The following is a 12,763-nucleotide window of genomic DNA, read 5'->3' on the forward strand; positions in this document are numbered from 1 at the left end:
CTGTATATGGCCATCTTGAGGTACATTTCTTGGGTTGACTGTTTCACTGCAGGAGTCACTTTCAAGTACCCACATATGACAATATAAAAATGTAAAAGTATAAAAGTTCTATGTCAAAATTGGACCCTGTTAATATAAATTTACTTAATGATAAAAGGAGTCTAAGATATGATGGTGTGTGTGTGTGTGTGTGTGCATGTGTTTATAATCGCATCTCAAAACATGCATTAGTATAATGGAAAAGCATGGCATGCAACAACATCCAATGATGACTGGCACTAATGAAGAGAACACAAAATTACACTGCACACAATTTTTAGCTTACTCTTCTCATTTTGACAAAAATAGAAGTANAACAGCATTAGTATAATGGAAAAGCATGGCATGCAACAACCAAAACATCCAATGATGACTGGCACTAATGAAGAGAACATAAAATTACACTGTACACAATTTTTAGCTTACTCTTCTCATTTTGACAAAAATAGAAGTATGCTTATGCAATCACCATGATGTCTATGTATCACCCCACCCATATTAAATTTTGAATACCTGAACCAATCTTCATGAAACCTGGTACTTATTACATGGCACTTGAGCCCATCCCAGTGGCATACCACATAAATCCTTCCCATCAGTCTGTGTGTCTGTATACGCAACTCCTTATCAGTTCTAGGTTAATGGATATGTAGAAACACTGCTTCGGCATGAATGCCCACAAAACAGCAGATAAATTGTTGGAAGTATCATTTTGTACGTGGCGTGTGTCACATCAAAGGGCAGTAGGCAATTAGGTCTTCACAGAACTTCTTGTTAATTAACTACTTAATTCATAGTAACAAGGTAGAACATGGACATAGAACTTCACATTTTTATACTGCTGCATACTTGTAAGTGATACATGTGCAGTGAAACTATCAATTCAAGACACATATCTGATGATGGCCCTATATAACCAAAACCTGTTGTAAACACATATAACACATTAATTAGGCTGCAAAAACAAGATTATACAACTAAACAGCTGTATTATAAGGCTGTTTTATACACACTATACTTGCCTCCTAGTATTTCCCTTTCATAACTGCTTACTTGTGACTGATATAATCTTTTGATACTTGGTTCTTGAAGTAACTTAATTTTGTACACTTCAGTGTCCAGCCTTCTTTGCGTCTTGTTTCTTGGTACTTCCAACTGTGTTAAGGGCTAGATTATAGATGTAATCAAATAATGGCCAGAGCATATGTCACTGGCTCTGTATACCTCAGTGCCTCATACTTGATTTGATAATTTTTATTTACTATCACATAATTTGTAAGTGATCTTGTGCCACTTTGGTTTCATGTATATTTGTGTATATACTTCTTCCTAAAAGGTAATTTCTTATCTTCAAATTACTGACTGCAGCAAACTGACAAAATTGTTGCACATACCCCACCTCGGCAATAGATCAAGGTGAGTAGCCAAGTGTCATATCCTTGGGGATAACAGAAACACAAACCAAAATAAATTAATTTTTTTAAACATGGTCTCAAAAAGAACAAGTATGCAGGCTACCTAAATTGTTTTTAAGACTGACATCAAAAGATATATGTTTAAATTTTATGACAAGTAAATTTATTTTATGATATGCAATCTAAGTTTCAAAATAAAGTTGTATTGCCTGAAGAAACGTGAAGTCTATTTTATAGCTTCCCTGAACATATTGTAACGTGTTTGGAGTAGGTACTTCCATGGTAACGCAATGACAATGAGCCGTTGCGTAGACAATGCTGAAACAACGAACGGGTCTCCCTGGAGATGAACAACAGAGAGCTTGTGCTCGTTGCATAACAACGGACTGTTGGAACAGCGATAACAGAATCATGAGGAATGGTGTCTGTTATCTGGTCTGCATAATGCCTATATAAGCAGAGCTTGAGACACGTATGAATGAGACAGTCTTGGGATAGCCGCCGCTGAACACAGTCGAGATCCGGCCACGGCCAAGGACAGTTGAGATGTCGCATTGAAGTAGAGGCAGTACTTGTGATACTGCAAGTGGTAATAATTGTAAGGTATGTAACAGTGAGTGTCCAATAAAAGTTCACTAAATCCTAGACCCACTTATCACTGAATCCACGTAGAAGTGACAATAAGAGGTTATGGGCCCACGATCATATTATTGATAAGTATAAATAGTAAAAAGTGATACTGTTTTGCAAAATTATAAAACATGAGATAAGTCTTGATGATGATAACATGTTAACTGGTGCAGGTTTTGGTGATGTTAAACTTGTGAATGACAATTTTAGCCATATCTCAGATGTACTGCATGTACCAAAATTGTCTACAAATCTGTTATCTGTGAACTCAATTGTAAATAAGGGTATGATTGTGTTATTCACCAAAGACTGTTGCAACTTATATGATTCTGATAATTTTGAGGTAACAGGCAAAGTTCTTGCCAAAGCATATCCTGAAAATGGGATTTATTGTTTAAATACCAAAGCTAACTTGACCCAATATGCAAATACTGCAACTAAAGATAAGATTAATACCAAACAGAATAACGACAAATGTGAAAAATCTTGTATTAATACTGTAAAGAATGAACAAGTTGCAAGTACCCAGCAAGTTGGTGAACAGCTGTTGTGGCATAGGCGTTTGGGGCATTTAAATAGGGTTAGCATGCGGTTGCTAAAAAAAAAGGTTTAGCTAGTGGCATCGATTTTCAAGAACAAGATCAGACAAAGAAATGTGTTCCATGCCTGGAAGGCAAGATGACAAAGAAGCCTTTCCTACAGTTAAAGAAAAAATGGTCAAAAAGGGAAACTTAATCTATTACATTTAGATCTGGTTGGGCTATTTGAAGTACCCTCTAATCGGAATGCTAAATATTTTTTGACTATTGTGGATGATCATAGTAGAAAAATCTTCATTGTTTCTTGAAACAAAAAGGTGACACATATGAAGCCTTTAAAGAATTTATGAGAATGGTTGAGACAGAAACTGGATTGACTATAAGAGCTGTTCGTTCCGATAACGGTGGTGAATTTTGCGGCAAATTATTCAACGGCATGCTAAAACAAAAGGGAGTTAAAAGGGAATTCTCTGTGCCATATAATCCAAAACAAAATGGAACTGCCGAACGAGCTAATCACAGTATTGTGGAAAAACAAGATGTATGTTGTATGATTCCGGCTGAAACAAAAGATTCTGGGCTGAAGCAGCATAAACAGCCGTATATCTTTTGAACAGATCACCTGACAAGAAACTAAGGAACCAATTGCCCGAAGAAATATGGACATGAGAAAAGACTGATCTCTCCCACATAAAAATTTTCAGACGTCCGGCTTATGATCATGTACCATCAGAGAAACGCCAACAATTGTAAAGCGTGTGAGCGTAGAAGTGACAATAACGGGTTATGGGCCCATATCCTGAAGGATATGATATTAAGGGGGAGTCTAATAAAGTTTGTAAGTTAAAAAAATCAGTTTACAGACTAAAACAAGCTGTTAGGTCATGGAATAAGAAAGCAACAGAGGTTCTGAAAAGCCTAGGGTACAAGCAAACTTGTTCTGAACCATGTATTTATACCAAATAAAAGGGCAATTCTGTAATTAATATAGCATTGTATGTTGATGACTTCTTCATATTTCATAATGACAATGTCGAAATTGAGAATTTAAAAAGAAAATTGCAACAATGTTTTAAAGTCAAGGATTTGGGACTGGTTAAGAAATGTCTAGGAATGGAAGTGAACAGAGACGGGGCAAAGAAAACTATAAAGTTGACCCAAACTCAATATTTGAACAATGTTCTTAAGAGATTTAATATTCCTAATGAGATTAAACCAGTTAGTCATCCAATAGAACCAAATAGCAAATTGAAACCGTTGCCTAAATCGAATAAATCGATCGAGAATCTAGATGATGTGCCATATCAACAAGTTGTAGATTCAGTGATGTATTTAGCCGTCAATAATGACCGAACAAGCCATATTGACATAAGAGTTCATTTTGTAAGAGAGTGGGTTGAATCAAAGGAATTGTCAGTACATTACATTCCTGGAAATCAATTAGTTGCTGATGGTTGCACGAAAGGTTTAAATGTATGGAAATATACTGCTTTTATTAATTCCCTTGGATTGTGCTAAGAATAATGTTTCCAAATGATGTTCTAAATAATAATATTTTTTTTATATATTGATTAATGAATAAGTATTTTTTAAATTCCCAAAACTGTTTATGGGAGAGTGTTATGTTGGCAACACTCTAATGTTAAAATATAATGCTAGAGTTGACAACGGCGTAGTAAACAATTTTCAATGATAGACTGTGCTACATGTGCTGTTCCTAATTTCTCTATTGTTATGTGTTACTACGGTTATGTGTGTAAAAACATAAATTCTCTATTGTTATGTGTGTGAATACATATAAAACACTTTTCATGTATCAAAAGGTTGTCTTAATAAAGCAGGGTTAGAGTGAGCACTGATTCTCACTTATCATTCGATCCACGTAGAAGTGACAATAACAATTTGTCGCGTGACATACCCGACACGTGACAATATGTTCAGTAGCGCTTCTATAATTCAGGCTTTCACTAATTTGGAAAGGGTTTGCTCCCACTTAGTCTGAATTAATTAGGTCTTACTGTATATCTAGCAAACACATTTCAGCACTGTTTCATCAGAGCTGTTACAAGGTATCATTTTAGCTTCCTAATTTAGTGAAAGTGCTATGTGAATCTTGTGGAAATATGTTCTGGTACTCCAGACACCAAATCACCAACATACACCACAAAGCAACAAAACACCAGGCCATTGACCAACCCACCACAACAAAGGATGATGTGGAAAGACACAAGATCAGGTCCTCCTTGGTCAGAGTGAAGCAGTACTGATCAGGAAACAACAAATATGACTGTTATTTCGGGCAGTGTCAATCAACTTGACCCTTTCAAACACAAGGCCTTGGAAACTGGATCTGTTTACATCATCAAATTCCCACAGTCTGGATCACTGGTGATTGAAACAGATCCAAAATATTGTGTTCAAAAAAACTTTAGAAAACAGACAATGTCCACAATAAATGTTTACCGTAACATATGATCATCAGAACCATCTAGGCATGGCTTAATGCTGATGAGTGTCTCACAGTAATTCTATTAAAATCACAGTCAAATTAAAAGCTATGAAATGAATATTCACAATGTACAAAGGAACAAATTAATAACACTGGTTCAGACATGACAAGCCTGGGTTCCTGGTCACAAAACATTCAGACAGATCTATAGAAATATTAAAGAGTTTAACTACATAGAAACTCATAAAGTGTTTTCTTTCAAATAAGGAGTGACACCAGTCACCAGACCTCTAACTGCATAGTGACGATCACAATATAATTTCACCTTGTACACAGTCTCAACTTCTCTAATGGCATTTTCTGCCTTCACCCAGCTGGCTGCTGCCTATGTCGCCACTTAAATTTAATCACAGAAAGTACAGATTTGCAATGTAACATTATACAGTCCAGTTTGCATACTGATTTGTCATTCAGTGACACTCATATCAACCATGATGTTCAATGGCAATAGTGGTAACTATAAGCAAATGAGGCAGAAATTCTGGAAAGGAGACACCATGCCAAGAAAATCTCAAGCCGGCTGCATCCTCAATAGTCTCGAGTGAAGTTCCAGCCAATGGTGATGTGTCAAAGGACTTACATATGGACCTAACATGATAATGATTTGAAACAGTCTTTAGGTTGGTACTATATGCTCCTGAAGTAAACACTGACAGGAACTGTTTCCACACAACCTTCTACATTTTGAACAAAACAAAACTAGCTGCATGGTTCATGAAGGAACAAACATAAATGGTGCATTTGTGGGCACTGCCTCTTGGAGATAGTGCTCTCATACTGAACATCATACTGTCATAATACAGCATGACTCTCGTGTGGGTTAAAAGGACTAGCACTGACAACATAACAAAGGAGAAGACATAAAGTGTGGTATTTATCACCTTCTGTGAAGTGTAAAATCCTGGAGATGCTTCCGAGCATGGGTTCTGTTACAGGAAAGTGATAGCTACCATTAAAGTATTTGTAGCCTGTCACAGAGAGTCAATATATAATACCTGCATTGCAAAACGCAGTCCATGTCAACAGAATCCTAAATCGTGCTGACTCAATCTACACGTGACAGAGTTTACATCAAGTATGTACACCACAGCAGGAAAAAAAGATTTCAAAAAAACATATTCACAATACTGAAGTGTCCCACGGCACAGACACCAACATCAAAGTACTACCTATCTTCTATATCTATAAATACAGTTGGTTCCAAGTTCCTTTCCACAGCACTGCACTGCACTACATGCCATATCTGAAACACACAAATTTCATGATGTTCGCATAATGTGAGGCATTTTCAGGGATGGGCAGATTGTGTTTGCAGGAAAACGAAATTAAGAATCCTGTGTACCAAGAATTCACTTCTTCGAGATACATGGGTCATTCAGTAATTAAGTGGAAAACATGTAAGTTTCAGAGGAGGTGCCATCTCATGTGATGTCATGATCTCACAAAACTGCCACAGATATCTGCAGTGACTATTTCAACCAATCAGCTGTCCTGTACATAAATTTATGTGAAATACATGGGAGAAGAGAATCTGTGGGAGGTGTAGGGGCCAGAAACTAAACAAGGGGTTTGGGGAATCAGTGCCAATCAGGAACTGAGGGACTTATATAAAACCCCTGGATCTGGCAGCGGATACTAAGAGGAGAAGACTGGAGTGATCGGGGTGCATGATGAGAATGGTTTCATAAGAAAGAGACTGGAAAGTAAGTCAGATGGTAAGAGAAGAGTGGGAAGGCCCAGGCAATGACAGCAGAAAGATGTAAAGAGTGATTTAGGAGAGCTCAAAGTGAATATATGGAGCCAAACACACTACAAGACTGGCATCAGATAATGGTAATGGAAGCATCTAAAGTTCCATACTCATTTTCACTGTTATCCAACCATTTTTTGCACATTTCTTATGTCTACAGGATGTCCCAGGAGGAAAGGTCATAGCACATGTACATGTCTTATTCCGAATGGTTTACGAGACAGAGCTATGAAAGTTATCGCCCACATAGAGGAATGTCAAGATGCACTCAGACAAAGAACATGCCATGTCCACACACGAGCTGCAACGTGTACTGATGCTGACAGTGGAATTTTCAAAAATGTATTATACTAGGTAAAGTATACCAACTTTGTCACTTGAACAATAAATACTGGTATCAGAAACAGTCATTGGATTCTTTCAATTTACCTAATCCTTCCAGCTATATTATGGCCCTGGGGTCAACTCAGCCTCTAACAGAAATGAGTACCAGGAATATTCTTGGGGGTAAAGGGCAAACAACCTTACCACCATCTATGAGCTGACTGCCTAAAATGTGGGAACCTCAACATTTCACAACCCTATGGGACTCCATGGCCTGTTACAGGGATACCTTCACTTTTTTTTTATTAGAATCAGTATGTAATAATTCTTTCTTACAAAGAGTTTTGGAACTGTGCAGTGAAACAGCTCTATCTCAGAAAATTTTCAGAACAGGACACATGTACGGATACACTTCTTGCTTAGAATGACTGATACTGTGACCTCCCAGAATATTGACCTTTCCTCCTGGGACATTCTGTATAACAAAGCTGGTGGCATCAGTGGCCAGATGAAGTTACCTGCAGAAGTGTATTCAAATACTAGGTGGTTCAAATATGACCGGGACTGATTTTTTTGTAAACAAGCCACACTGCACAGCAGCTGTGTGACCTTGAGAGAGTGAAGCCACAACCTCCACCCTCCCTCCTGTTAGGGTTAGAACCTGTTCAGTCCTGTCTGGAAGTTGCTAGAGTGATGAGTGAACAGAAGGTACCGCGGAGCATGGAACAACACATTGTGATCAAATTCCTCGTTGGAGAAAACGTCCTGTCCGCTGAAATTCACCACAGACTCCAACAACAGTATGGGGAAGAGTGTCTCACGGACCCGTGTGTTTGAGTGGTGTAAGTGCTTCAGAGAGGGCAGAGAGCACGTGGAGAATGAACCGCAAGATCGTCGGCCACGAACATCCATCACCAAGCCAAACATTGATCGTGTAGACGCACTTATTCGTGAGAATAGGCACATCACTATCAAGGAACTTGGAGCAATGCTGTCCATCAGTGTTGGTAGTGTAGAAGACATCATGAAATACCACCTGCACGATGGGTACAACGCACTTTGCCGGACGTGAACAAAATGGTGCGCATGCAAGTTGCTAGTCGTCTCCTACAGCAGTTTCAAGATGAAGGTGATGCATTTTTGAAGTCTACAGTGACCACCAATGAAACGTGGGTGCACTACTTCATTCCCGAGTCCCAGCAATCATCACGCGAGTGGCGGCATACCAGTTCTCCTAGACCCAAGAGAGTGCGGAGGAACCGTTCGGCAGGAAAAGTGATGGCAACGTTCTTCTGGGACTGGCAGGGGTTATCCATGTAGACTTTCTGACAGATGCCAGAACAGTCAATGCAGCTTATTACTCAGACCTCCTGGCAACAGACGTGAAGGAAAAGATCCCATCCAAGCGGAAGAGAGGTGAAAGCAGGTAGCCTTCCTTCAAGACAATGCACGCCCCCATACGGCCAAAACAACAATAGAAACCCTCTGGAAATTGAAATGGAACCTTCTGACACATCCGCTGTACAGTCCCGATTTGGCACCAAGTGATTTCTACCTGTTCGGAAGGCTCAAATCAGACTTGCAAGGCATGCGGTTTGTGGACGACACCGTCATCCAGAATGTTCAGGAGTGGATACACCGCCAACCACAAGCCTTTTTTGAAAAGGGCATCAGGATGCTTCCAGAACGTTGGGAAAAATGTGTTGACTCTGGAGGGGAGTACGTTGAAGACTGACATGTGCAAGTAAGTGTTTGGCAATTTTGGTTTAAAAAAAAAAAAATCAGTCCCGGTCATATTTGAACCACCTTGTACCATAATGATGCCTACCAACAGCACTTCTAGAGACTAACTTCGATAGTTCATGTTCACAGCTCACAAAGATCTGCTATGTCCCTTTTCCATACCCTAAAATTAAGCTATGTAATCTGTTTGACATAACAAAATGGCTACCAAATTCCAAAGAACAGCAATACATACAGTGCAATTAATTTATGTTTAGCAGTGAACAGTTTAAAACACATACCTTCATACATTTGGGTTTCACTCCAACTCTAATATCATTACGCCACCCTTGGGTGGCAGCGGTACATATAACTACGCTGGATATCAATGGAAGCGATACTGCCTCGCTGCTTTAATGCTCACATATGTCTTCTTCATGTCATCTTCCTCGTCCTTCTTCACCTCTGTGAATCGCTCACCTTTCAAGCTGACTATTTTGTTATCCCGATACCTAACTAGCTTCTTTGGTTCCTGAAACATTACATGCCTTATACAGTAGTCTAAATTTTTCTAACAGTGGTGTGCAACAATAAATATTATGCTGTATCTCAGCATCCTGTTGCAGTGGATATTAGAATTTATATTCAGTTGTTTACTGCCTACCATGCAACAACATCAAGCTTTAAAATTTGTCACTACACTACATGTTTCAGCCTAACTTGGCCATCATCAGGTGTGCTGAAATTCAGAGGAACTGCCATGCCTTCCGTGCTACTGCGTGACATCCACACTACACATGATGGGCAACCCGCTAACTCATTCAGTCGCAGTGCCACAGACCTCTGTCATAATCTACTACACCATAGTGAAGGCAAAGAAAAAGTTGTCTGTTGTATTACTATACACATTTTTAGCCTGCACTGACTGACATGAGATTTGATTGATGTCCTGATGGGTATTTTTTCCTGAAGACTGTCACTGTTTTTATTGTTTTTATTGATGGCAATGACCACAGACAGCAAGAAGGCTGCCTACAGTGCACCCAGATGTGGCCAAAACGCTGACAACTGTAGCACTGTGTAAGCCTGTTTTAGATTTTTAAGCTTTGACCTTTATATCTATGTTCCAGAATGCTGTCAAGTTGAAGATTTCTGGAGCTTTCTGAGTCCTTGTTAGCTTAACTAGTTAGAGGAGAAGGGAGATGTGCGTGACCCCTCCTTCTGAAGTGGGATGTCTGAACAGACGCTGAACATTTGGAAGTCATGCATCTGACAAAATATGGGCATGACTGAGATGGGTAGGGAAGGAGCAGAATCTGGCAAGACTCACAATGTCACTGCTTTCTGCTGGCATGTGCATTGCAGATGTTCCAAGCACAGTGAGACTGTTGCATTATGGTCAAAATAAACATTTGGTTCTCTGCTACCTCTTCAATCTTACATCAGGTTAACAATTTGTAGTTCGAAACATAGGACATTGATTTACTATAGTCTCATACAGAAGTCACCATAATTTTTCACTGAATGTGGTGGACTGGCAAAGTGTTAGTTTGTTTGAAAGTACTTTATCAGATGAAAAAGTACACCCTTGAATGACACTATTTTTCACACCATGTCAATGCATCAATAATAAAAGTGCAGGAAATTATGAGTTTGTACATGAATCAACTTTGTGAGTAAAACAACCATTTGTTTGCTGGGTTAATTAATCACAATTCATGTATTTGTACTTCACCTTACATACAACAAATGAAAGATTTTTCAGTTACATGCATCCTGGTATCTTTCAATTAGCCCTAAAAACTGCCAGAACTGAAACCACAATTTAAAATATATGTTTCTGTAACTTTTATAATAAACACAAATTAGTCCTGCTATGGCCAACAGACCCTCTGTAACAAAAAATAAGTGCAACTAACTCAGGCTCTGCTTGTATGGATCAGTCTCTGGTCGGCATTCACTATCTCTTTCACTGCTGCTGACACAAACCTTGCCACTGGTCACTTGGGTAGTCAGTTCAGCATGCCTGCCTAAGTCGTTACTGCATGACATAATGCATTATGCAAGCCTGGAACCTGCCAGATGCCAATTTGACACAGAATGAACTGTGATAAAACATGACTTGGCTAACTTAACAAGCTATTCTGTACCAGATGCCATGGACAACTCAATTTTTACTGTGGACACATCACATGTCCAGTCATCAATTACACATAAGACATATCAGAGCAACTGAGATGGGTACCTGGTGCTGATGCTCAATTATGCAACAACTTTTAGCAAAACCTACACACTGAGAGGGAATTTGTTTACTGATGACTACCAGGGAATTCTGCACTCTCAATGAAGCGATTAAAACTGCATAGATCAAAATCAACTAACATTACACATATGCAAAAGTCTCCAAGCATTGTCCCATGTACTTACAGACTTAGGCCCAACAGGACGATGTTCCCTTATGTCATCATCTTTGTCTACATAGCTGTATCGGGCGATAATTCGAGATTTGAGCTCCTGATCATCCACGACTGCCTTCTGCCTTTGTGCCATTGGCTGAAAAAGATCCCAATGGCTGTCAAAAAATTTGTCAATCCCTGAGCCAGTTTCCAATGGCATAAAAGCCACACAAAGTGGTGCACATCAAGCCTTCCCTTCTTTCCCAGTAGCATTTCGTCAATTTTAACCAAACATGACAGGGACTCGAACTCCAACCCCTCATTCGTCCACCCCATAACTAGTCACTATACCGACTGTGCTATTCCAGCTTATTGTGGACACAGCGAAGACAATATCTACTGCTGGGAACTGAACTCCAGCTGTTCAGTCTGTACCATGTCAATTTAAGGAACAAGACAGCACAGTTCCACTATACAACATAAAATCTGTTCAGCAACAAATGATTTAAAAAATGTGTACCAGCGACTTAAACCTCAACTGAGACCCCTGCTCATAGTTCTGCAGCACATTAGTTATCTACATCGACTGAAGGGAACAGAAAAAAAAAAAGTAAAGCTATCCCTGTACCAAGCCGTGAAGGCCCATAGGGTTGTGAGACGTTGAGGGTCCCACATTATCTAGACCAAGGGTCTCCAAACTACGGCCCGTGATGTGATTTTATGTGGCCCGTGAAAGAATTGTGCAGAAATGCGCCAACTGAACTAATTTTCCAATGAGTACTGGTAAATGTGATTCCGAGCTTATTGACCTGACATATTATACTGCAGTTCGATGGCTTAGCTGTGGAAAAGTTCTTTCGCGCTTCTTTCAGCTCAGGAATGAAATTGATATATTTCTTACCAAGAAAAACCATCACAAAACACTTTTATCAGATACCAAGTGGCTTTGGAAATTAGCATTTTTTGCTGATCTGGTGAACCATATGAACCATTTGACTTTAAAGTTGCAGGGTGAAAATAACTTAGTCTGTGATTTATTTGCACTTATCAAGACATTCAGAGCAAAGTTGATACTTCTGGAAAGCCAAGTGAAAAATTGTAACTCTGTTCATATGCTATACTGTGCAGAGTTGCATAAAAAGGGTGAAGCAGAATTTCCTCCCTCATGTGCAAATGTAGTCATTTCAGATTTGAAGGAACAATTTTGGAAGCGATCTGCTGATTTCGATTCCAGTGCTCAGGAAATTAGATTGTTTCCAAATCCGTTTGACTGTGATGCTGCAGATGTCCTAAGTCAAATTCAAATGGAAATTATTGAACTTCAGGAAAATTATCATATTAAAGACAAATACAAGGAAGGAAATTTGATCGAATTTTATAAATTTCTGAACTCTGAGCAATTTCCAAATTTAAAGAAATTTGCTTGTAAATTTATCTCC

The 12,763-nt window shown here is 39.0% G+C and overlaps 1 protein-coding gene across 1 annotated transcript in view; it reads right to left on the reverse strand.

Moving 5' to 3' along the window:
* Positions 1-926: 926 nt before the first annotated feature.
* Positions 927-12,763, reverse strand: part of LOC111868658 (CUE domain-containing protein 2) — a gene marked incomplete in the record, with an annotated part of 48,578 nt that continues 36,741 nt past the window's right edge. The window contains 3 exon segments of the mRNA XM_033753133.1: positions 927-6,375; positions 9,231-9,460; positions 11,356-11,481. Coding sequence (XP_033609024.1) covers positions 9,314-9,460; positions 11,356-11,481 — 273 coding nt within the window.

Source organism: Cryptotermes secundus, unplaced genomic scaffold (genome assembly GCF_002891405.2).
Source record: "Cryptotermes secundus unplaced genomic scaffold, Csec_1.0 scaffold791, whole genome shotgun sequence".
Taxonomy (NCBI): Eukaryota; Metazoa; Arthropoda; class Insecta; order Blattodea; family Kalotermitidae; genus Cryptotermes; species Cryptotermes secundus.